Here is a 26632-nt window from a genome sequence, read left to right as displayed (position 1 = left end):
ATGCTGATCACACCTTGTGATTTCGGGGAATTTTTCCATCCCTGTAAACCTTTTGAGAAAAAAGACATAACTCAGTGTAGGGGTGAGTAGTCCAGATGACGCTACCAAGAGGTTGGCAAATTACTTGAATTCTTTCCGCCATAAAGCGCGTGTTTTGGAAAATCATTCCACATCCCATTTGCTGGAAACCTGCGTTCAGCATGGAGATGAGGAGAACACACTGATCTCTTTAGCATATTTTACAACCATAGAAAACAAAAGCCTAGATTAGGAAACCCCTATAAGGTAGCCCTCTCTATTACCATCTGCTCCTACGTGGCATGTGTTTTTCCTCAGGCTTCTGAGATCTATTTAAGGTGAGTTCTCTAAAAGGTCAGAAATCTAGTGCAGTACCTGGAGCTCTGCAGCTCTGAGGAATTACCTCTCTCTCTCGTCTACATAGCTCTCCAAAAGAGAAAAAAAAAACCCACAGATACAGCCTGTGTTAATTTGGCTAATTGTATGGGGAAAATATCTGGACCAGTGCCTAATTGGTTCCTTTCATTCTGACCCGAGAACAGCTTCCAGTCTATTTCTGAGAAAGCTTTATATCAGGTAGAATATAGGGCACAAGTGGCAGAGGTTTAGCACTACATGGATATATTTTGAATAACAACATACGGGTTTACATCACTGGAATGTTCCCGGTAATACCCAAAGTGACTTCAGTCCCCCGGTGAATTTATCACCTTCCGGAACTTGAATCTGCCAGGATTTCAGTGTCACTAGAGGCACTTAGAGGTGAACAAACCAGCAGGATGAATATGATTCTTTACTTTTGGTAAACATCTACAAGAGATGAAGTTCACAAAGGAGGTCCATCCTATCCTCATACCTCCCACTGATTCAGTAGTAAATCTCAGAACATTTCCTGGAAAAAGTTGCAGGGTGACCAGGGGTCCAGTTTTGATCCATCAGGTTTCCAGCTGTTCTATCTTCTACATAGTAAAGACACAATACCAGAAGTCCTTGGGTCCCTATTTGTATGTTAAGCAACTGGCCTCTCTATCTCTTCTTCTGCCACTGAATTCTGCAACTCAGAAGTGACATCAGGTTTTTGAAGGGCTTCAAAGGGGAATGAAACAACTCCAGATGAAATGAATGGGTTAGGGGGTCCCCCTCCCCCAGGTTAAATATTCGAGATTCAGGTTACCATGGACAAACTTCCTCAAAATGGTACATAGTAAATAAAAATAATAATAATAATAATAATGGCATTTGTTAAGCACACTGTTGTAAGTGCTGAGGTGGTTACAAGGTGATCAGGTTGTCCCATGGGGGGCTCACAGTCTTAATCCCCATTTTACAGATGAGGTAACTGGGGCGCAGCGAAATTAAGTGACTTGCCCAAGTCACACAGATGACAATTGGCGGAGCTGGGATTTGAACCCATGATCTCTCGCTCCAAAGCCCGTGCTCTTTCCACTGAGCCACGCTGCTTCTCACATGATTATGTTAACATCCATAAAGGATGTGACATCTTTTGGGCAACTTTGTCCAGCATTCACGAGGGCCATCAGTGGCCACCCGAGAAACGGTAGTTTTCAGGAAGTCCATGAGAGGAAATCTAGAGATCAGAGGTCTCAGTGGAGGGGAAGAAGGTCTTGAAGGAGGGAGAGATGTGGTTGAGGTGGCGGGTTAAGAGATTATGAGAAGAAGGAATAATTCAGAGCTGGAGGGGTAAAGGATGGAGATTAGGACAGCAAAGCTGGTGTGGCACTGAACAATTAGAAGCCCCTGAACATGCGGCTAATGTTGCTGGGATGGTGTTGGAAGTCATCAGAGTTGAGCAGCAGGCAGAAACAACAGGTTAGGAAATCAGTAGACTCTTCAATGTGAATTTGGAAATTTCTAAGGGTCAGTGCAGGTGACTGCAAGCTCATTGTGGGCAGGGAATGCATCTGTTTCCTGTTATATTGTACTCTCCCAGGCATTTAGTACAGTGTTTTGCACACAGAAAGCACTCAATAAATAAGATTGAATGAATGAATGAATCAATCAATCAATCAATTGTATTTATTGAGCGCTTACTGTGTGCAGAGCACTGAACTAAGTGCTGATGTGAGTGATTGTGATTGATGATGTGATGTGACTGTTGGGTAGGGACTGTCTCTATATGTTTCCAACTTGTACTTCCCAAGCGCTTAGTACAGTGTTCTGCACACAGTAAGTGCTCAATAAAAACAGTTGATTGATTGATTGTGACTGGAATAATCTGATTGAACTGTCTCTACCCCAGTACTTATTACAGAGTTTGTCACATAGTAAGTGCTTAATTTATCATTATTTTCATTTTTATTATTATTTCTATGATTATTATGTGGGCTTTTATGGTATTTTTTAAGTGCTTACTATGTGTCTAGAGAATGTGTCTACTATGTGTCTAGTATCATGTATACTAGAGAAGCAGTGTGGCTCACTGGAGAGACCACGGGCTTTGGAGTCAGAGGTCATGGGCTCGAATCCCGGCTCCACCACATGTCTGCTGTGTGACCTTGGGTAAGTCACTTAACTTCTCTGAGCCTCAGTTACCTCATCTGTAAAATGGGGATTAAGACCGTGAGCCCCACGTGGGACAACCTGATCACCTTGTATCCCCCCCCCCAGTGCTTAGAACAGTGCTTTGCACATAGAAAGCGCTTAACAAATGCCATCATTATTATTATTATTATTATGTGTCAAACACTGTTCTAAGTGCTGGAGTAGCGAAAAGTCAGTTGGGCTGGACACGGTCCCTGTCCCACAAGGGGCTCACAGTCCAAATAGGAGGAAGAAAAGGAGAACTGAGGCACAATAAAGTTAAGTGACTTGCCCAAGGTCACACAACAAACATTTGGCAGAGCTGGGATTATAACCCAGGTCCTCTGACTCGCTGGCCCATGCTCCTTTCAATAGGCCATGTTGCTTCTGATTGAAAAGAGGAAGGTGAGACAGTCATTAAACTAATCTGGAAATAGAGAAGCAGCATGGCTCAGAGGAAAGAGCACGGACTTCGGAGTCAGAGGCCACGGGTTCAAATCCTGCCTCTGCCACTTGTCAGCTGTGTGACTCTGGACAAGTCACTTAACTTCTCTGGGCCTCAGTAAACTCATCTGTAAAATGGGGGTTAAGACTGTGAGCCCCACGTTGGACAACCTGATCACCCTGTATCCTCCCCAGCACTTAGAACAGTGCTTTGCACATAGTAAGTGCTTAACAAATGCCATCAATATAAGAAGCAGCGTGGCTCAGTGGAAAGAGCACGGTCTTGGGAGTCAGAGGTAATGGGTTCTAATCCCAGATCCCCCACATGTCTGCTGTGTGACTTTGGGCAAGTCACTTAACTTCTCTGAGCCTCAGTTACCTCATCTGTAAAATGAGGATTAAGACTGTGAGCCCCACGTGGGACAACGTGATCACCTTTTATCCTTCCCAGCGCTTAGAACAGTGCTTCGCAAATAGTAAGTGCTTAGAAAATGCCATCATTAATTAACTAATCTGGAAATGCATCAGGTCAAAAGGGGCTTAAGGAGCTCAGAAATAAGGACCAATGACAAGATCTTTGAGTCACCAACAGAGCTGGACTGTCAGTGACTCAAAAAGTCATCCAAGTGTCTCCCCATGATAATAATTGATAATAATAACTGTGGCATTTGTTAAGTGCTTACTATGCTCCAGGCACTATTCTAAGTGCTGGAGTGGCTACAAGAAAATCAGGTTGGACACAGTTGCTGTCCCACATGGGATTCACAATCTTAATCCCCATTTTTCAGCTGAGGCAACGGAAGCAAATAGAAGTGAAGTGACTTGCCCAGGGTCACACAGCAGACATGAGGCAGAGTCAGGATTAGAACCCAGGTCCTTCTGACATCCCAGAAACTGGTGGTACCCTAAGCTTTTTACCCTTTTCCAGAGAGGGGGATAGAAAGCAACCCCTAACCCTGCCCCTCAGTGACATCATGCTGATCATCAACAATCCCAAGAAATCTCATCATTTAGCAGATTGCATCCCAGGGATTTATAGCCCATGAGGTGGAGGTTGTCCAACCCTAGTTATGGGGTCGCTCTTTACTAGGGAGTCAGTGTTGAAGGGGACCAGGTTTGCCTAGTCCAAATGATGGGGAAGATTGAGGATTTGAGAAACAGCGTGGCCTAATGGATAGAGCACAGGCCTGGGAATCAGAAGGACCTGGGTTCTAATCCTACCTCCGCCACTCATCTTTTGTGTGACCTTGGGCAAAGCACTTCTCTTCTCTGGGCCTCAATTCCCTCATCTATAAAATGGTGTTTAAGACTGCAAGTCCCATGTGGAACAGGGATTGCATCCAACCTGATTAGCTTGTATCTATTCCAGCGCTTTAGTACAGCGCCTGGTACATAGTAAGTGCTTAACAAATGCCATAAAAAAATTACCTGGCTGACCTGACCGGATTAACTTGTATCTACCCCAGCGTTTAGAACAGTGCTTGACACGTAGTAAGTGCTTAACATCGTAATTATTATTGATTACTGATTCACTTCCCCAAGGTAGCACAGCCAGAGGAATTCAAGGCCTGCATTTCCTGCATGGATATGCTAGATCCAGAATAGACCCATCCATGCATGGAACCACTCAATCGATGCTATTTATTGAGCACTTACCATGTACAGAGTACTGAACTAAGCACTCGAGAGAGTACAGTACAAAGGAATTAGCAGAGAGGTTCCTGGCCCATTAGAAACTCACAGTCAAGACTGAAATCAACAGTAAAATTGCTCACTCTTCCACTTTGCAAAGGCAGTGCAGTCCCTTTTCTCTCAGCAGCTGTGATTGCTCCTCAACCCACCTATCTCACTGTCTCCCCAGCATTCCTCCTGTTCCATCTCTACTATAATAATAATGATAATAATAATAATAATAATAATAGTGAGATCTTTAACAGTGCCTAGCACTGTACAAGATACAAGATAATCAGGTTGGACAGAGTCCCTACCCAACATGGGGCTCACAGTTTAAGGGAAAGGAAGAACAGGTATTTTATCACCATTTTTCAGATTAATCAATCAGTGGTATTTATTCAGCACTTACTATGTGCAGAGCACTTATGGTGATAACAGAGAAGTTAAATGACTTGCAAAAGTCACACAGCAGGCAAATCAGGGAGCTGGTAGTAGAATCCAGCTCTCAACTCACAGGCTCATGCTCCTTTCATTAAGTCACATTGCTCTCTGCCATAAACTGAGCTCTTCCCAAGTGCTAACTAACGTACAGCGTGCACCTCTTGCGTCTCTCAGTAATCATCTTCCAGGGGAAATGACCCTGAAGATGAGCCTTCCTCCTCCCTCGGAGAAGCAGCGTGGCTCAGTGGAAAGAGCCCGGGCTTTGGAGTCAGAGGTCATGGGTTCAAATCCCGGCTCCACCACTTATCAGCTATGTGACTTTGGGCAAGTCACTTCACTTCTCTGGACCTCAGTTCCCTCATCTGTAAAATGGGGATTAAGATTGTGAGCCCCACGTGGGACAACCTGATCACCTCGTATCCCCTCTGGCAAACACAGCCTCACCTGGTTCTTGTCCCTCTGAGATCTACACTGGTCCACTCCAGTAAGACACTCAGGTGAGTGGGCCAGTGTAGATCTCAGAGGGACAAGCACCAGTCAGCCAATTAGCCACGCTAACACACACGTTCCCTCAGACAAATATGCACACTCCAACTCATGTCATGCAGCCATACACACACTAACAACGACATAGAAATTCAGAAACTCATTTCTGTCAAGAGATGGCTGGGAGTAGTTATCTTTACCTGTAACATGGTGATTACCACTGACTAGGAGTTCGCACCCCAGAGCTTTTTCAGGGGGATGGAGGAGAAAATCTGGACAAGTGGATAATCCCTCCCAATCACACCATCCCATCAGCGATCCTGAATCCATCTGCTCATTTCTTCACTTATGTCTTTTATTGAGACCTATTATCTTGCTCTCGGCTGTGGAAAGATCCATCGATTCATCGCTAATCTCTTTCCCATTATATGCTAAACTCCTTAAAGTGCGTGGACGGCGACTTTTACATCTTTAGTAAGGTCCCCAAACATCCAGTAAATACACAGCTCTGCATTCAGTTATTAAGTTCTGACTGCATCCATGAGAGAGAATCTCTTGCACATTTTGTCCCAGGAGTGAACCTTTTCCGGCCCCTTTCCATTCTGTTGAACATTGCTCAAGCACCAATGGCCAAGGGTGAATAGGTGGATCTGAACTACCAGCAGCTCATGGGTGTGAGTTGTTTTTGCCAAATTGGTGGTGGTTTGCACTGAGTCATCCAGTCTCTCTTCTCTGACAAGCATTGTGAGATGACTGGTAGGCAGAACAGGTGCAGTCTGTACTCCCTAAACAGAACCACTCAATTCAAACTTTTGACACCAATACAAATAGTGTTTCACTTAACTTCTCCTTCCATTATTGCCCTACTCCAATCAATTCTAATGATGTTGGTTTTAATAAGTAGTTAATCCTCTGTGATTTTTTTTTTGTGTGTGTATAGATATAGATGTAGTAGTATTTATTGACTTCCACTTGGTGCAGTGTACTGTGTTTAAGAAGTAACAAAGTGATATATATTTCCCAATTACAAGAAGCTTACACTCTACTGGAAGAGACAAACATGAAAATATTTACTACTAGAGACAAGGGAAAATGCAGAAATGATAAGCTCCTTATGTATTACTACTAGTGTACTAATCTAAGTGCTTAGTTTAGTGCTCAGCACATTGTAGGTGTTCAGTACATACTCTTGACTGAAAGGTGGGATGAGCATGTGTGTCTGAGTTAAGGGACATAGGTTTGGGGCTCCAGAACTATGGGGTCAGTGAGAAGCAGCATGGCCTTGTGGATACAGCACAAGTCTGGAAGTCAGAAGGACCTGGGTTCTAACTCCAAATCTACCACTTGTCTGCTGTGAGACCTTGGGCATGTCACTTAACATATCTGTACCTCAATTACCTCATCAGTAAAATGGGGGTAAAGACTGTAAGTCCTATGTGGGACATGGGGGTAAAGACTGTAAGTCCTATGTGGGACATGGACTATGTCCTCTCTGATTAACTTGTTTAGCGCTTTGAACAGTGCTTGGCACATAGTAAGCGCTTAACAGATGCCATCATTATTATTCTACCTCAGCACTTAGCACAGTGCCTGGACTAGTAAATGCTTAACAAACACCTTTAAAAAAAACAAAAAAATTGTTGGGTCTGTGTCAGCTACCTATGTAAATTGTTACTTTCTGTCATGAAATTACTAAAGATGACTCAAAGTGACATTACAGCAAGGATGGGGCATGAAGGGAGGTGGGGACAGGATGACCAAAGGGAGAGGCAGCCTTTCACACACAGGTCTGGCCCACTAAGGGAAAAAGTCTGGGCAGCAGCTAGTTTGGAGACCAGGCCACCAGCATAACTCTGGCCCTGGGTCAGACCTTCAGGTGCCTGATTTCTGCTGCTGTTGCTGCTACTGGGGCCACTGGGGTTAGTGGGATTCCTGCTGCTGAGTAACAAGCACAAGACATGCCATGGTGGCAGGAGACAGAGCAGCCCAGAAGCCCAGTAAATGGTGGGAAGGTCCTGGTGATGGCAATCCCTTCACGTTGCCACCAGTGATCTGACCCAGGGAGCTTTGATCAGCCCTGGGAGATGGGCTGAGGAATCAAAGTTAAAATCCTCCCTCTTCCCCATCCGCTTATGCAGTGGAAACTCACTGTGGGCAGGGAATGTGTCTACCAACTCTTGTACTCTTCCAAGAGCTTAGCACAGTGCTCTCAGTAAGCAATCAATAAATACAATTTGTTGATAGCAGGGAGGCTGTAGGTACTAGGGCCCTTCTAGGGCTACTTTCTCCTCTGCACACAAGCCAAGGGCCCTGTTGGCCCCCTCACGTAGCTCTATTCTGCTCCCACCCAAAAACTACCAGGAAAGAAATTGCAGGACTGGAAAGTGTTTCTGCCTTCTCGGGACACAGATGCTGTAACAGGACAAACATCATTATGTTTGTCATCACTCTTAAGGGAAATTTACATGTTTTAGAGAAACGATGGAAATACCCACAAACTGCTTCAAGGGCTTTGGCAATTCAGGAGATAGGTGGGGTGGGAGGAAGAATTTGTAGTAGCGGGGCAGCAACATACTGGGTGGTGGAAGAGGAGGCCAGAAAGAGGTGGGGGTAGAAGAGGTAGAGAACCAGTGACAGACTGAACCAATAGGTTTTCTCATTCTGCCGGCTTCTCCAACCTAACCCCCACCTACCAGCTTGTCTCTCCCTGGTTCTTCCGCCCTACCTCATGCTCTGTGTTCTGGAAACAGTAAGCACTCAGTTAATACCTTAATTGATTGACCACTTGATTGACTTCAGGATGGTCATTCATAAGGCAGTAATTCCTACCTCAGGCCCTATCGATCATATTTACTGAGCACTTTCTGAGTGCCAAACAGTGTTCTAAGTGCTCAGGAAAGTATAACAGTCGGTAGCCACATACCTTGCTCACAACAAGTTTGTTTTCATCCACCAGAGATACAAACTCTGCCATTTCACAAGAAAACATTGAACTCAGTTTCATATAGTCTTTAAATCGGTCCTCACAGTCAACATTAAGTCCCAATTTTTGTTACTTTCACCAAAATGCCTACAGAGAAAAGTCATCTTAGGTCCTACCAACATAATCTACCAATTACATCCAAACTCATCTCTAAACGATATACACGTTGTGGGCAGGAAATGCGTCTTGCGTCTACCAACTCTGTTGCATTGTACTCTCCCAAGAACTTAGTAATAATAATGATGATGATGGTGGCATTTGTTAAGTGCTTACTATGTGCCACTCACTGTTTTAAGTGCTGGAGTAGATACAATCTAATCAGGTTGAGCACTGGCCCTGTCCTACATGGGGCTCACAGTCTCAATCCCTATTTTACGGATGAGGTAACTGAGGCAAAGAGAAGTGAACCGATTGGCCCCAGGTCAAACAGCAGACAAGTGGTGGGTTCAGGATTAGAACCCAGGTCTTTCTGACTCCACTAGGCCAATCTTCTTCAGTGCTCTGCTTCACAGTAAGCACTTGCCAAATAGCACTGATGATGAGGAAACCCCACGCTGACCACAGTGTTAATTTTCCTCCTGCGGACACCCTTCACCTCCACAATTTCCTCATACAGCTCTTCACCTCGGCGTTCCTCAGGGTGTAGATGAGGGGATTCAGCATCGGGGGCATAACGGTGTTAAATAAAGTGACCATTTTATCCGCTGCTAGGGTGTGAGAGGGACGAATGTACATGAAAATACAGGGGACAAAGAATAGGAAGACCGCGGTGATGTGAGCCCCACAGGTCGAGAGCGCTTTCCGCCTCCCCTCAGGCGACTGGGTCCTCAGGGTGAACAAGATGAAGGCGTAAGAAATGACCAGGATGAAGAAGGCCACCAGTGAGATCATCCCACTGTTTGCCACCACCATCAGGCCCACCCCAGTGGTGTCGGCGCAGGCAAGTTTCAGCAAGGGATGCACATCGCAGAAGTAGTGATCTAGCACATTGGGACCGCAGAAGGGAAGCTGGATGGTGAGGAGGGTCTGAACGATGGAGTGTAGAAACGCACCACACCAGAGGGCGGTCACCATGATTTGACACACCCGCCGGCTCATGATGGTTGGGTAGCGCAAAGGTCTACAGATGGCCACGCACCGGTCGTAGGCCATCACTGTGAGGAGGAAGATCTCCGTGCAGCCGAAGAAGTGCACAGCGAACAGCTGGGTCATGCAGCCATTGAAGGAGATGGATTTTCTCTCGGCAAATAGGTCAGCCATCATCTTTGGGGTGGTGGTGGTGGAATAGCAGAGGTCGACAAAGGAGAGGTAGCCGAGAAAGAAGTACATGGGGGAGGCGAGGCGGGGGCTGACGTTGATGGTTATCATTATGAGGAGATTTCCCAACAATGTTACTGTGTATAGGAGGGCAAAGAGGGCAAATCCAATTCTCTGTAACACCTGGTTCTGCAAAATTCCCAAGAAAATAAATTCCGTCACATTGTTTCTCTTCTCCATATGTTCCCTTTAGTTGGGTTGAGCAGAGGGGAAATGCATCTGCAACAAAATCCAATAAGAAATAACAATGAAGGGAGCAAATTCAGTCAAAATGCATTTTTTCCAAAAACATTTCTCCCTGGAAATTCCTCCACTCCGAAGAGTTCTCCATGGTCTCTGGAATGTTTTCTCTGATTCTATGTCCTATGATCCATCCTCTTGGAGCTCCAGCATGGCAGTTGGACAGAAGGAGGGTATGAACAAAAGTTAATCAATGGTATTTACTGATCACTTACTATGTGCAGAGCACTGTACTAAACGCTCAGGAGGGTACAAGTGAATTGGTAGTCTTGATCGCTGCCCACAAGAGAAGCACAGTGGTCTAGTGGATAGAGCGAGGGTCTGGGAATAAATCAATCAATTAATGACATTTATTGATTGCTTACTGTGGACAGAACACTGTACTAAGCGCTTGGGAGAGTATTGAATAAAAAAGTTGGTAGACACATTCCCTTCCCACAACCAGCTTTCAGTCTAGAGGGAGCTTACAGTTTAAAGCTTACAGAAAGACCTGGGTTCTAATTCCTACTCTACCACTTGCCTGTTGTGTGACCTTGGGCAAGTCAATTCACATCTCTATGCTTCAGTTACATCTCTGTGAAATGGGGATTAAGACTGTGAGCCTCTTGTGGGACATGGAGTGTGTCCAATCTGATTAGCTTGTATCTACCCCAATGCTTAGTACAGTGCTGAGCCTCTTTGTCCCCAGCTCTGGCTCATCTAAGACTCATTTTTCCCTGTGCTGGGTGGGAAGGTTATGGTGGCAACTGCCACCTTGGATCCTCTCCCTGGTTACGGTGTCTCCTCGTGGTAGAGAAGCACTTAGCAAACACCATAAAAAAAATTGTTTTTGTTTTTTTATTAAAAAAGAAGCTTATCCCCTGTAGGGGGGATAGACATTAAAATAAATTACAGACAGGAGAAATAAGGATATTTACATCAATCAATTGGTCATATTTATTGAGCACTTACTGTGCACAGAGCACAAAGTGCTTGGAAGAATACAATATAACAATACCCTGCCCACAACGAGCTTACAGTTTGTGGACCAGGCAAACACCCCACCACCCCCAATCTGCTCCTCAAAGACTATTCCAACCCTCAGTGGGTGTTTCACAAGTTCTGTTTGTTACAGGGAATGTGTCTACCAACTCTATCATACTGCACCCTCCCAAGAGTTTAATACAGCGCTCTGCACACAGTTCACGCACAATAAATACCATTTATTGATTGATTGTCTTATCTTGTCTAATGCTGTCGAGTCATTTCCGACCCATAGAGATGCCACGGACACATCTCTGCCAGAATGACCCACCTCCATCTGCAATCCTTCTGGTAGTGGATCCAGAGAGTTTTCTTGGTAAGAATCCAGAAGTGGTTTACCATTGTCTTCTTCTGGGTGGTAAACTTGAGCCTCCACCCTCGACTCTCTCCCAGGCCGCTGCTGCCCAGCACAGGTGAGTTTTGACTTGTAGCAGATTGCCTTCCACTCGCTAGCCACTGTCCAAGCTAGGAATGGAATGGAATGAAATGGACAGGCCTCTGCTTGACTCTCCCTCCAATAGTCGAGACTGGTAGAGTACTGGAAACTCTCCACGTGAGACCCTGAGAGGGGGGGTTTATTGATTACAGAATATCAAAAACCTGTAAGGACTAAGTCCCCACCATTTCCAACTATGTCGGTCCTGATAGCCACTGAAGCCCAGACCTGGCCCTTACAGAACTTTCCCCAAAGAAGCAGCTGGCCTAGTTTAAAGAGTACTGGCCTGGGAGTAAGAGGACCTGGGTTCTAATATTGGCTGTGCCACTCGCCTGCTGTGTGACCTTGGGCAAGTCATTTAAATTCTCTGTTCAGGTCCCGCAACTGCAAAATGGGAATTCAATGTCTATTGTCGCTGCTACTTAGACTGTGAGCCCCTTGTGGGACCTGACTTTCTTGTATCTACCCCAGTGCTGCAGTCCGGTGCTTGGAACATAGTGAGCATTTAACAAATACCACTGTTATTACACCTTCTATATTCAATTCATTTCACCTGTCATTTCCCCAGACCTTTTCATCCTGCAGATTTGTAAAATTCAGTCAGAATGAAGTCTCTTTCACAGAAATAAAAAATAAAATGTGTCACCCATATGATATTGACTGGTTAACATCTGTTTATATAAGTGGGAGAGAGGAGAGAACGAGGGTTCAACTAGATTTAAAAAGCAAAGGTCATTGAGGTATTATAATCCTCTCACTCTACTGTCAATTTGAGGAGGCAGTCAGATTTCCCATTCCAATTTAAGCTTGTACAGGATGCACAGCACCATTCAAAAGACTTTTCAAATCAGGTAATGTATTTATTTCCCAGAACCACAGAATGGGCACTGCCTTAAGAGGACCATATCTCTCTCTGTTGGACTGTTCCTAACAAATACGGTTCTGAATCAAACTGGTCGAATGAATGCTTCAATGTACCAAGCCTTTCTAGGTGTGACTGAAACCTTGTTGGTGAAAATTAACGGAAAACAAACTCACAATAACCACAGGAGAGATTTCCCAGAGGCTATTCCTGGAATGCGTTTTCCACCGTAACACTGAGAATTCTTCAGTCAGAGAAAAACCAACATCAGGAATTGGAAAAAGAAGGAATTGACAAGGCAGTGTGCAATTGCTAAGGGCAGAGAATTTCCTTGACTTAACCCACAGCATTTGTAAACGTTACTAATATGTCTTTATTCCACACTCCTTAGTTCCTCAGCTCTTTCTTTCAATGCCATAAAGGTGGAATCTAATCAGAAGCAAGGCCCGGTGAATAGAGCACAGGACTGGGAGTCAGAAGGACCTGGATTCTCATCCTGACTCCACCACTTGTCTGCTGTGTGACCTTGGGTAAGTCACTTCACTTCTCTGAGCCTCAGTTACCTCATCTGTGAAGTGAGATTAAGACTGTGAGTTCTACGTAGCACAGGGACTATGTCCAACCTGATCAGTTTGAATCTACCACAGTGCTTAGTACAGTGCCTGGCACACAGTAAGCGCCGGCAAATACCATTAAAAAAATCTTTAACGTTTCTATTTTCTGGCAATTGACATCAAATTATTCCTTTTCAATCACAGGGCATAGCTCACAATTTCATACCACAAATATGAAAGTGCATGATAAAGATGGGGTGATTGGTTTAATTTGAAATGTTCACTGCTGACTTCTGACAAATAAGGGTGAATTTGTAAATCTACCTATCAATCAGTGGCACCATGAGAAAAAGATTATGTCAGAGAAAATCATCTAGCATAATTAATAAGATTAAAGCTACAGCAATGACAGCATTAGTACCACAAACCGTATAACTTTTCAAAAATCAAATATGCTTTTCTTCAGTCTCTATATTATAATCTTTGATCATTCACTAGTTTAGCAGGCATTTTATATGAATATTCTATGAGCAATTTTGTTTATACTTTCACAAATGAAGATGACTCTTGTTATCTTTTCCTGTGACTCCATGTAATCTATACATGGTCTGGGAGTTACTCAAGTAATGAATGGTTCTTAAAAACATTTGCCATTGAAATATAAAATAAGAGTGCAAAGAAGTCAACCAGAATCAGAATTTGATTTGCATGTTTTTAATCCTGAACAAAAGAAAATATCCAGCACTTAGAACAGTGCTTGGCACATATAAAGACTTTACAAATACCATTATCATTATTATTACTATTATTATTGTCAAATATCAACTTTTCCACCACTACCAAATGGCAAATTTAACAAAAACAAAAAGAAAATCCAACTTCATTATAACAATTATAGTCAGGCAATGTGATTTTATTTTTACTTTTTACTAGGACAAAAGAGAACAATCACAGTTTGTTGTTATTCTTGCTGTTATTTTAAAAAATCACCTGTGATGAAAAACTTACCAGGGATGTATTAGAAGATAGCAAAGGTTTCTTGGATGCTGTGTGATTTGATCCACCTCTTCTGATAATCTCCCTGGACTTGGTGGTTAGGGCTAAAAGATTGGATTTAGGACAAAAATTTGAATTCGGGCACATTTTGTACTGCAAAAAAAAGCCCAAGACCTTCAGGAATGATTACTAGAGCTGTAAGATCAAGCTCCTAGTGGTCCAAACTAGGGCCATGCTCAGATCAGCTCTAGTTAGGAGGAGATGATTTACCAGAACACAGGGAAAGTTGGTTCCACGGTGTTCCTATTCAAACTACTACATCATCAGTCTTCCAGAGCCTCTAAATAAATCATCCAGTCTGGTCCTTGGAAAACTTTCCCCTTCTCTGACTCTAACATAGCATACATAGGAGATACCCTAAAGTGACTTCCCAAAATGTCTTAAAGCTGGGGAATTGAACTCCCAATAGTATTGGACTCCAATAGGAATAATTTGACCTAGAAGAAATGATAAACAATACTAAATGTGGTCATTTAGATGCTAACACTAATCTAACAATGAACAGAGAAGAGAAAGGGAGGGGAAATACAAAATGGCCATTTTTGCTTTTATTAGCAGCTCCTGTTAAAATGGTTAGTAGGAGAAGGGGTTGAAACTGTTTTATATAGTGTAGTTTGGGATTATTTGTGGATTATCTGTGGATTTCATTTATCTGTGCCGCCCTAACTCTCATTAGCCCAGTAGTATTGACTGAATCTCTCAATGTCAGTCTCAAAGGAAAAATCTCTGGTACTTTTATTTTCCAATATAGCTCTGCAGTGATGACATAATCATAACATCATTATAGAGAATTTTCTAACTCAGTCAATCAATTATTCATATTTATCGAGCACTTCCTGAGTGTGAGGCACTCTTCTAAGAAATCGGGAGAGTACCTGAGAAGTAAAACACCCATTCCCTGTCCTCAATAGATCACAATCGAGAAAACTCAAGATTAAAATTGAGGAATAGAGGGAGGAATGAGGAAGGAGGAACACAGTACAATATTCCCACCATGGAAACAAGGGTTCTAGCACAGTAAGCTAGAGTTCAAACTCCAAGCGCAGGTTGGAGGATATGGGGGGATTGTCCTGGATTCTGTATCTGCATCTGAGAGGAATCCATGATCAATCAGTTGTATTCCTTGAGTACTTACTGTGTGCCTAGCATTGTTACAGTGGTCCTATGTTTAGAGCCAGTTTTGTTCATCCGTTTGATTTTAACCCAAGGCCTGTGAATTATGGCTCGCTTATTTCTGAGGACACACTGATTTCTCTCTTTTTCTTTTCTTTTTTTTTTTTTTTTGCTCTGGGAAAAGACCCTCCATGATATTTAGGGTCTTCAAAGTGTCCCAGAGATGGTCATCGCAATCTTAACCCATCTTCTGCTCTTCTTTCAGAAGAGCCTGTAATCCTGGAAAAGAAGAGGTTGTCCGGCAAAGAATGCAGGAAAGATTTGAGATCCTGGAGCTAGAGAAGCTCTGGCTAGAAAAGGAGCAGTTGGAACTGTCCTCTAGAGAAGGCTCTAGATGGCCTCTTTCTGGCGGGATGAGTGGAGTCCGCTGGTGTTGTGGGTTTTTGGGATCACTTAAATCTGACATCAGGGTCATTGGGAGCCACCAGCTGAGCCAAACTGATATTCAATAAGCCTCCTTTTCTCTGTTCACAAATCTTTGTCTCTCTGCCTCTTCTCACCACTCTCCATCTCTTCTCTGTCAGTCCCTCAGTCCCCTTCTGCCTCCATAGCCCTTCCCCACTTTTCCAGTCTTGCCTTTGGTTTGCAAGGAGTCTGAATTCCTTCCCTATTAAATTAATCTTTTTACAGCAGACCAATCAATCAATGGTATTTATTGAGCACTGTGCAAAAAGCACTATACGAAATGCTTGGGAGAGTATACCTCAACAGAGTTGGTAGTCATGTTCCCTGCCCACAAAGAGTTTACAGTCTAGGAGAGGAGATAGACATTAATATGAATAACTAAATTACAGATATGTATATAGCTGATGTGGAACTGAGGGCTGTGTCTGGGGTGAATACCAGGTGCTCAAAGTGTAAAGATTCAGTACAAATGCTGCCATCCTAGCAATTCCTTCAAAAACTCTTAACAGCTTAATAAATTATTCTTAAAACAATGAAAAGAAATAATTGGTGAATAGAGCTGCCTTTAAAAATGTCTCACAAGTAGGGAATTGGTAGGCAGGGTTTCTATGGGGGCAGGCATAATGATCCAAGATTAAGAGAGAGAGAGAGAAATGGAGAAAGAGAGAGGGGTTGGGGAGGGAAGAAAGAGAAAGGGGGGTGAGGAAGAGAGAAAGGAAAGGAGAGATAAAGGAAGAAAGAAAGGGAGAGAGGTGATAAAGGAAATGGATAAAGAGAGGGTAAGGTAAAGGGAAAACTGAAGAGTAGAGGAGGCAAGAAAAGGTGAAGAAGAGGCTGAGAAAGCAGGGGGAGGGAAGAGAGAAGTAAACTTTCTCTCTCACTCTCTTTCACTCTCTGTCTCACACACACAGACACATACACACAAACACACCTACTCTCTCATACTCATTCACTGATATACACACAATCTCTCCCTTAGCCACAAATGCAGCCCATAAAATTCCTTTTCCCTTAGAAAATGTTTCTTCACAAATCACCAATCTTCTTCCCACAGTCTTTCATTTTCTCCTCCTTTCATCTTTATGATCCATAGTCTCCTCACAGCATTTTTCATTTCAGTATTCTTCAAAGAATAAATGATTGGGTTCAACAAAGGGTGATGACAGTGTAGAACACAGCCACCATTTTGTCGACGGAAAACATGGCGGAGGGCCGCATGTAGATGAAGATGCAAGGTCCAAAAAAACAAGATCACCACCGTGACATGGGAGCCACAGATCGAGAGGGCTCTGCGAAGTCCTCTAGAACCTCGTGTCTTTAAGTGGAGTAAGATAATAATATATGAAACAACCAATACCGGGAAGCTGATCACAGACAATATCCCGCCATTAGCCGCAATCAGCAAGCTGATGACGAAAGTGTCCTTGCAGGCAAGTTTCAGCAGAAGGAGCAGGTAGCAGAAATAGTGGTCAATCACATTAGGTCTACAGAAGGGTAAGCGGACTACGAGGATAATTTGAGCCATCGAATGCAAGAAGCCACCCATCCAGGCCATCCCAACCAGAAGCCCACACATACGTCGGCTCATGAAGGCGTTGTAGTGTAGGGGCTTACAGATGGCAACGTAGAGATCGTAGGTCATCACGGTGAGGAGGAAAATCTCAGTCCCACCAAAGAAATGAATGAAGAATAGCTGTGTCATGCAGTCATTCAGGGTTACCCCTTTCTTTTCAACACCTAAGTCTAGAATTAGTTTGGGAGTAGTTGCAGAGGAGTAACAGATCTCCACATAGGACAGTTAGCTGAGGAAATAATCCATAGGGGAGCCAAGATTCTTACTGACATTAACAGTTACTACAATGAGAAGATTTCCCAGAACAGTGGCTATATACAAGAGGAGAAATACATGAAAACATACTTTCTGCACCTTCTTATTTGGAGAAAGCTCTAGAAAAACAATTCTGTAACATTGTTTGTAACTGCCATGAACTCCATTCCAAAGTTGAATGCACAGGGTGTTATTCGAGATGTTGACTCTGTAATAAAAAAAGATTGGGGTCTTGTAGCACAGCAACAGTTATATGCATCCTTTTCTTCATTTAAATCCTCCTTGAATTCTTTCACTGCCTGAACAAGTTTGATTTTTTGCCTTTCCTAACTCCCTTCCCTATTAGGGGCTTGAACAACTCAATTTTCTCAAGTGGTTTTCCCATTTTTCCAATTTGCCTCTTCAGAATGTTCTCCAAAAGGCATTCTCCTCTAATTTTGTCTCCCCCTTCTAGACTGTGAGCCCATTGTTGAGTAGGGACCATCTCTATATGTTGCCAACTTGTACTTCCCAAGCGCTTAGTACAGTGCTCTGCACACAGTAAGCACTCAATAAATATGATTGAATGAATGAATGAATGAATAATTCTCACTTGTTAACTCTCTCCCTGGGGCCTTGGCTCTCCTGTATTCACCCTCTCCCTCAACCCACTTATTGATCTCGTCCACCATCATGAATCCAGCTCTCACCTTTATCTTAATGACTGCTCAATTCAACTCTTCACCATCACCATCATCAATAGTACTTACTGAGCACTTTATTAAGCACTTACGAGGGCACAACACAACAGAAGTGGCAGACACATTCCCTGGCCACAAAGAGCTTACACCTCTTCATAAATGAGTTCTACTCTTTTGTTGATCAGAGGGGCAAATGATCAACATATTTAGCCACCCTTCCTCCCAGATATCTTCTTGATCTTGCTCTTCACCTCCAGACCCTTTCATTATGGGCATGGAATGTTGTTTCCTCCTTGTTGTTGCATTGTACTCTCCCAAGAACTTAGCACAGTGATTTGTACAGTCATTGCTCAAAAAGTATGATTGAATTAATGAATGAACTCTTTCTAGTCATCTCTCACCTTGGCTTGTTCTCACTTCTCCCTATACTGACACCCTACCGTGATCTCTAAATGTTATTGTCCACATAGTCTTCCTTCATCAATAAAGCTTCATGGATAGCCTGTAGGGATAGAGAACACATTTGTTAAATTTGCAAGTGACATCCAGCTGGGTGGACTCATTTATGTGCTGGAAACTGGACAAAAACTTAAAACCTTGTTAAATTGATAAAGTGAGTCAGTAGGGAAAAAAATGGATTGGAATAGTCCAAGGAAATACATTTAGGGATGAAAGCAAAACACCACAAAAACCGGAGGGATAAAACACTGGTAAGGGGCAAGTAACAAGCAGTCATATTTATTGAGCACTTAATGTGTGTTGAGAACTGTATTAAGGGCTTAGGGAGTATAATATAAAGAGTTGGTAAATGATTTCCCTGTCCACAATGAGCTTATTGTCTAGAATGAAGTACAAACATAAAAGATCCAGAGGGTATAACAAAGCAACAAATGTGAGTCAACAATAAAGTGTCGGTATTTCAATCAATCAATCATTATTGATTGAGCGTTTACTGTATGCAGAGCACTAAGTGCTTAGGAGGAGTTCAATAACAATAGAGTTGGTAGACTGATTGAGCCTCCTCCTTCCTCTCCCCCTCCTTCTCCCCCGCCTTACTTCCTTCCCCTCCCCACAGCACCTGTATATATGTATATATGTTTGTACATATTTATTACTCTATTTATTTACTTTACTTGTACATATTTATTCTATTTACTTTATTTTGTTAATATGTTTCGTTTTGTTGTCTGTCTCCCCCTTCTAGACTGTGAGCCCACTGTTGGGTAGGGACCGTCTCTATATGTTGCCAACTTGTACTTCCCAAGTGCTTAGTACAGTGCACACAGTAAGTGATCAATAAATATGATTGAATGAATGAATAGACACCATCTCAACCTTACAGGAGTTACAGTATAGTAGGCGAGGCAGGCACTGAAACAAATTATAGGGCCCGGATTGGCCGAGCCTCCCTCAGGGAAGCAGTTGGCGGAGGCCTCACAGGGCAGAGTTGGATGCTGGTCTCTAAGGAGGTGATGGAGCCCAGCTATATGCACATCATTAACAAAATAGAGTAGTAAATATGTACAAGTAAAATAAATAGACTAATACATCCGTGCAAACATATATACAGGTGCTGTGTGGAGGAGAAGGAGGTAGGGTGGGGGGGATGGGGAGGAGGAGAGAAAAAAGGGGGCTCAGTCTGGGAAGGCCTCTTGGAGAAGGTGAGCTCTCAGTAGGGCTTTGAAGGGAGGAAGAGAGCTAGCTTGGCAGATATGTGGAGGGAGGGCATTCCAGGCCAGGGGGAGGATGTGGGCTGGGGATCGATGATGGGACAGGTGAGAACGAGGTACAGAGAGGAGATTAGCAGCAGAGGAGCAGAGGGTGCGGGCTGGGCTGTAGAAGGAGAGAAGGGAGGTGAGGTAGGAGGTGGTGAGATGATGGACAGCCTTGAAGCCGAGGGTGAGGAGTTTCTGCCTGATGCGTAGGTTGATTGGTAGCCACTGGAGATATTTGAGGAGGGGAGTAACATGCCCAGAGCATTTCTGCACAAAGATGATCTGGGAAGCAGCAAAGTAACACTTCATTAGTTACTTTGGATTTCTAGAGAAAATAATTCCACATTTTTTCTGTGCGCTAGAAGCTTACTATCTTTGTGGATGTGGACATTCATGAATTGATTATTTAAATGTAATGATTTAATGATCACCATTTGAAACAAGACAAACACTGGCAGCATTACAACTACCTTCCTAAGGATGGCCAAAGGTAATAATAATAATGATGATAATGGTACTTGTTAAGCGCTTACTGTGTGAGAAGTCTTGTTTTAAGTGCTGGGATGGCTTCAAGTTATTGCACACAGTCCCTGTCCCATATGGGGCTCACATTCTTAATTCCCCATTTTAGAGATGGGGTAACTAAGGCCCGGGGAACTTAAGTGACTTGCCCAAGGTCACACAGCAGACTTGGCAGAGTCTGGATTAGAGCTCAGGTGCCTATAGGCTACAGAAATGAATTTGTGGAGAATAACATGGAGAGCAGTGACACAAGCAGTAGCAGTGGCCTAATGGAAAGAGCACAGGCCTGGGAATCAGAGGACCTGGGTTTTAATCCTAGCTCTACTACTTGCTTACTGTGTGACCTTGGGCAGGTCACTTAACTTTCCTGTGCCTCAGGAGGGAGGGAGGGAGATCCTTAGACTGTGAGCCCAATGTGGCACAGGGACTGTATCTGACCTATTATCTGGAATCTACCCCAGAGCTTAGTACAGTGGGGTTAAGAAAGAACTTACAAATACGCTATTATTATTATTATTATTATTATTATTATTATTATTATTTTATTATATAAAGGGCAGAACACAACGGACCCCATATGTAGACCCTAGTGTAGTCTTCAGTAAAGCTCCATGCCCAGATATGACCTCTCCATTTTAAGAGATGAATAAAGAATGTATGAAGAATCAGTAGAAGAGCTACAAAAATGATTAAAGGGCTTAGCTAAATAGAGAATTTAAAGGGGGAATCAAGCCATTAGTTTGGAGAAGAGAAGGTAACAAATTGTTGATGGCTGGGCCAAGATTCAAGAAAAATTATCACAAGTACTATGTCCTAAGACCACTGAGGTCAGAATTGAAGAAAAAGTATTTCAATTGCAGAAATATTTGGCCCATCGTAAGGAAAAATTGCTTGGTAGTGAGGGTTATTTGGCATTGGAAAGACTTTGTGCAAGAAATGAAATTTCTATTCTTGGGAATAAGATACCCAACCTTGCCTGTCTTGGGCATAGCAAAGTTTGGAGGTAGGGGGTTTGATTCTATGACTTTGTGAGGTTCCTTCCAGTACTAAAGAGAACCTGATTTGATAAAAATGTGATTCAGCAGTAAGGTCAGAAAAGTCCACAGAGCTCACAAAGTTCACAAATGTTTTTCTATCTTTGCTAATTCAGATATAGCTCATGGAAAATTATCCCTAATGCTTAATATAATGACTGGTTCTAAACCATGAAAAAGAAAGTTTTAATTAATCCTCTGCGCTATGAGTTTTTAAAAGCTCCTTTCCTTTGTGACTTTATGACTATAATTAGACACAGGGGATCAGATGCAGATAAAACAAATTTAGCAAGTAGAATGGAATAACTGAAGGCTATGGACACTCTCTCCTAGGCTTCTAAAAGCTTTTGGCTTTATTTCAATCTCAAAGAAGCTATTCATTGAAATAAAATCATTTCAACATTATTTGGAGAATGGGAAATCTTGCTCTGACAAAAAAAAAACCCTCTCCGATGTGTCTTCCTTTTCAGTTTCATGATGACCAAATTGTTTAGAGGTTCAGTATCAATTTTAATACTTTCTTCACTAAGTTATCAGAGTACAGACATTCTTTTACCACTCTTTTAGTTTCTACACATGACAGGGACTCCTAAATGATGATTGATGTAGTATGTAGGATGGTGGATGGAGGTTGAGGAGGAGGAAGAGGTGGAGAAAGAGGAAGGAAAAGAAAGAGAAGAGGGGGAAGAAGAGGAGGAGGAGGAAGAGGAGGAGGAGAATTAATCAATTCATAGTATTTATTGAGTGCTCACTGTGTGTAGAGCATCATACTAAGCTCTTGAAGAGCAGGAAAGGGAAAAACAGGAGGAAGAGAGAAGAGAGACAAGGAGGACAATGAGGAGAAGAAGGAGAGAGAAGAAGAGGAAGAGGAAAAGGATGAGGACAAGGAAGAGGATGCAGAAAAGCAGTTCATCAGGCCACAAATCATAACACAAATTTTAAGTTTCCACTGAAACACTTTTCTAGAGTAAAATGTAGAGCATCACACCAGGACATATTTGATTCCATTTTAACAAAAAGGAGGGATTTGTTGAGAACTTAAATTGAATGAATACTTTACTGGAAACAACTATAAGATAACCTAAGTGTTGGGAAGGAAAAACAAATTCCACAATAAATGACTTAGAGGAAAGCAAATTTTAACAGACATAGGACACTAGTAGGGAGGATATGATAGAAAAAAAGTCAGTCCAAGAAAGCTGGCTGTTCTTCAAAGGGACATTTTAGAAAAGGAACAAATTATATCATAGGAAAGTTGGTTACAGGATATCAAGTTGACAGAACTATACTAACCACTACACAGAAGGTAAAAGAATTAGCTACCAAGCATGGGAATTAAGCTGGATCACTAAAGAGAATCAAAGAGGAGGCTCATGAATTTACAAGATTAGAAAAGCTCAAGGCAAAAAGCATGCTACCAGCAAAGATATATGAGCTCATGTATTAAAGTAGTATCTATATTTGTCAAAAACAGAGCCAAAAAAATGTCACCCCCATGGTTGGCAGGAAGGGAAAGCTGATAAAAAATGACAAAGGTCATTCATGGGTTTTTTTCTTCTCTCTCTTAAAAAAAGATCAATGAAATAGTACATCAGGGAAGTCCGTCTTGAGCTATAAACTTGGAATGCTAAACTAGAGTAGAGAAAAAAATAAGATATAAGAATATCTTTCTAAAAATCTGGTGGTAGTATAGATCATCTCAGCCTAATAGCACACTCCCTCTTCCCCCAATGAAGTGGTTGTTGTTACCACAGAGCCACTTCTCATTATTTTGCAGATCTGCTGGAGAACAAGAAGGGGGGTTCCCCCAAACTTGGAGGGGAGAAATGGCACCCAAATATAAAGAGAAAAGAAAAGATTCAGGGAATAATACCACCGGTAATTACAGGGATGTCTGGAACAAACAGGAAGAAACCAAACATTTGTGGCCTCCTGAGGATGGAGTCTCCCATCAGAAACATCAGATGAATCTTTTGGCGGAGAATTCAGGCTAAGAACCTGTACAGAGGACTTGATCATGGTGCTAGTGGCTTGTGCAGCACCAGTGTGGCTCAGTGTAATGAGCCCAGGCTTGGGAGTCAGAGGTCATGGGTTCTAATCCCGGCTCTGCCACTTGTCAGCTGTGTGACCGTGGGCAAGTCACTTAACTTCTCTGTGCCTGGGTTACCTCATCTCATCCCCATTTTACAGATTGTAGATACAGATTGTATCTACCCCAGCGTTTAGAACAGTGCTTGGCACATAGTAAGCACTTAACAAATACCAACATTAGTATTATTATTATTGTAATGTCTCACTCCTGTCAATCAGGTTCCTGCAAGGACTTGGATTTCAGTGAGCAAGTAGGTAGAGTTGCAGCATATTGCTAAGTTCATTTGCATTCTTTATTATAATAATGATAATAATGATGATCATAATAATTATGGTATTTGTTATGTGCTTCCTATTTGCCAAGCACTGTTCTAAGCACTGGGGTAAATACAACTTTATCAGCTTGGACAGAGACCCTGGGCCTCACAGCTCACAGGCTAGGTAGGAGAAAGTAAGATTTAATCCCAGTTTTACAGATGAATAAATTGTGGCACAGAGAAGTGAAGTGACTTATGCAAGGTCACACAGCAGACAAGTGAAAGAGCTGGGATTAGAACCCTCAGACTTTCAGGCCAGTGCTCTTCCACTGGACCACACTGCTCTTCGTGTCCATCCATGTGAACCACATAAAAATCGAACAGGGACTAGAACCCAGATCTTGTGATAGTTCAGGGCTCCTTCAACTGAACCAACAGCAGGGCTGTAAACTCCTAGAAAAGCCTAAGGTACAATCAATCAATCAATCAATCATATTTATTGAGTGCTTACTGTGTGCAGAACACTGTACTAAGCGCTTGGGAAGTACAAGTTGGCAACATATAGAGACAGTCCCTACCCAACAGTGGGCTCACAGTCTAGAAACAATCAATTGTATTTATTGAGTGCTTACTGTGTGCAGAACACTGTACTAAGAGCTTCAGAGATTACAATATGACAGAGTTGGTAGACGTACCCAGCTCCGCCAATTGCCTGCTTTATGACCATGGGCAAATCACTTAACTTCTCTGTGCCTTAGTTACCTCATATCTAAAATCTAAAATCATATCTTAAGACTGTGAGCCCCATGTGGAACATGGACTTTGTCCAACCTGATTAGCTTGTATTGACCACAACGCTTAGAACAGTGCCTGGCATAAAGTAAGTGCTTAACAAATAACATAAAAACAAGCGTACAGTCTAGTGGGAAGGAAGATAAAATGAAGCAAGATGTCACTCCAGCACTACTACTCCAGGTAAAGTCTAAAATGCCTGGAGAGAAGGCTTGCAATGATATTTGAATCAGGGATTCCCATATAACACACATATATAACTCCTTAATAGGTAAATTTGAATGCACTAAAGTCTGACACTCAGAAAGATTTATTACTATTACCTTTCATTCATTCATTCATTCATTCATTCAATCGTATTTATTGAGCACTTACTGTGTGCAGAGCACTGTATTAAGTGCTTGGAAGAGTACAATACAACAATAAACATACATTCCCTGCCCACAGCCTACCTTTAGGCTGTGAGCACCTTATGGCAAGGAACATGTCTACCGATGCTGTTGTCCTCTCCCAAGAGCTTAGTACAGTGCTTTGCACACAGTAGGTGTTCAATAAATGCCACTGATTGAAAAGTACTTTGGGCTCTAACAACTTCTTAGATCACTGTGCCCAAATGGGATAAAGACTGGTATCCATCTGATTATCTGTATCTACCCAAGGGCTTAGCACAGTGCTTTGACATGTAATTAACACTTAATAAATACAGAAATACAGAAAAAAATACAGAATCACACATTTCAGGGAATCATGTAAGATCACAATCATCATCACCATCCAATTGCATTTGTTAAATCCTTATCCACTGTATTAAGGCTATTAAACACAACCGACTGGAAGCAGAAGTGAAGGAAAAGCAGATAACTGGAAAAATTTCAAATATATAAGTCAGATCAGCATTATGTCCAGTCAAGAAATTAAAGGCACAATGTGGGATTATAAATTTAGAAGTCATCAGGTCGTTTACAGGTGCTCGTGGGCTGGGCCTGAAAGTTTGCAGATTTGCTAAGTAATCCAGGAGGGCTACTTGGAAGAGGTGGGAATTTAGGGGCAACTGGAACGAAGAGAAAGAGAGCTCATGACAGAAGATTCCTAGGTAACTCACATGAAACTCAAGAACAGAACTTTATTTTATTGAACAGGCTCTGAGAGTCTCAGATGCATTTCTGGATACACACCTGACTTATGTGTTACACAACCTAAATATTTTCCACCTTAACCTAATTTCCTTCTCATTTCAAAGAAATTAACATCACATTACTGCCTTCCTTATAGTTTTTAAATAAAAGAGAAGTTTAAAAATCTAAGAATAGAACCATTAGTTCGACAATTCGGTATATATTACTTAAAGTTATGAAATGTCTTGGTTTTTTTAATTGTTGCTTTTTTTATTACCTCCCACTAGATTATAAGAGCCTCAAGGATAGGGTTCATATTTCCTAATTCTGTGGTACTCTCCCAAATGCTTAATTCAGTGCTTTGCACACTCCTCTAGACTGTAAACTCTTCGTAGGCAGGGAACGTCTACCAACTCTTTTAGGTTGTAATCTACCAAGCGCTTATTACAGTGCTCTTTTTTAAAAATGGTATTTGTTCAACGCTAACTACGTGTCAAGCACTGTACTAAGCAAGATAGTCAGGTTGGACACATTCCCTGTCCCACATGGAGCCCACAGTCTTAATCCCCATTTTACATCTGAGGAAACCAAAGCACAGAGAAGCTAAATGACTTGTCCAAGGTCACACAGCAGACAAGTAGAGGAATCCAGGTCCTCAGCTCCCCAGCGCATGTTCTTTCCACTAGGCCAAGCTGCTTCTCAACCCTTCTCAACTCAACTCAGTTCTGCACACAGTAAACACTCAGTAAATCTGATCGATTGATAATAGATGAGCCCTCCTCATCTTTAGAAAGTGAGCAAAGAAAGGAGGCTCTATATTCATCCCCACATACCCACAACGTTCTCTGGGCTTGAGAGGCAACCCTTCCACGTTAGCTTCTGCTCTTCCCTTAGCCACCGAACACGAATCTAATTTTTTTGCCATAAGGCACATTGGTTCCACGG

General features: G+C 42.5%; 1 protein-coding gene and 1 pseudogene across 1 annotated transcript; both read right to left on the bottom strand.

Moving 5' to 3' along the window:
* Window positions 1-9178: 9178 nt before the first annotated feature.
* Window positions 9179-10084, bottom strand: LOC119943739 (olfactory receptor 4S1-like). The gene has a single exon (XM_038764888.1). It carries the CDS (start codon window positions 10082-10084, stop codon window positions 9179-9181), a length of 906 nt encoding a protein of 301 aa, XP_038620816.1.
* Window positions 10085-16686: 6602 nt separating this feature from the next.
* Window positions 16687-26621, bottom strand: LOC119943994 (annotated as a pseudogene).
* Between the last annotated feature and the right edge of the window lie 11 nt (window positions 26622-26632).

This window comes from Tachyglossus aculeatus, chromosome 22 (assembly GCF_015852505.1).
Source record: "Tachyglossus aculeatus isolate mTacAcu1 chromosome 22, mTacAcu1.pri, whole genome shotgun sequence".
In the NCBI taxonomy this organism is placed as follows: Eukaryota; Metazoa; Chordata; class Mammalia; order Monotremata; family Tachyglossidae; genus Tachyglossus; species Tachyglossus aculeatus.
Note: the sequence above shows the minus strand (reverse complement) of the source record. Positions and strands in the feature narration are given on the sequence as shown.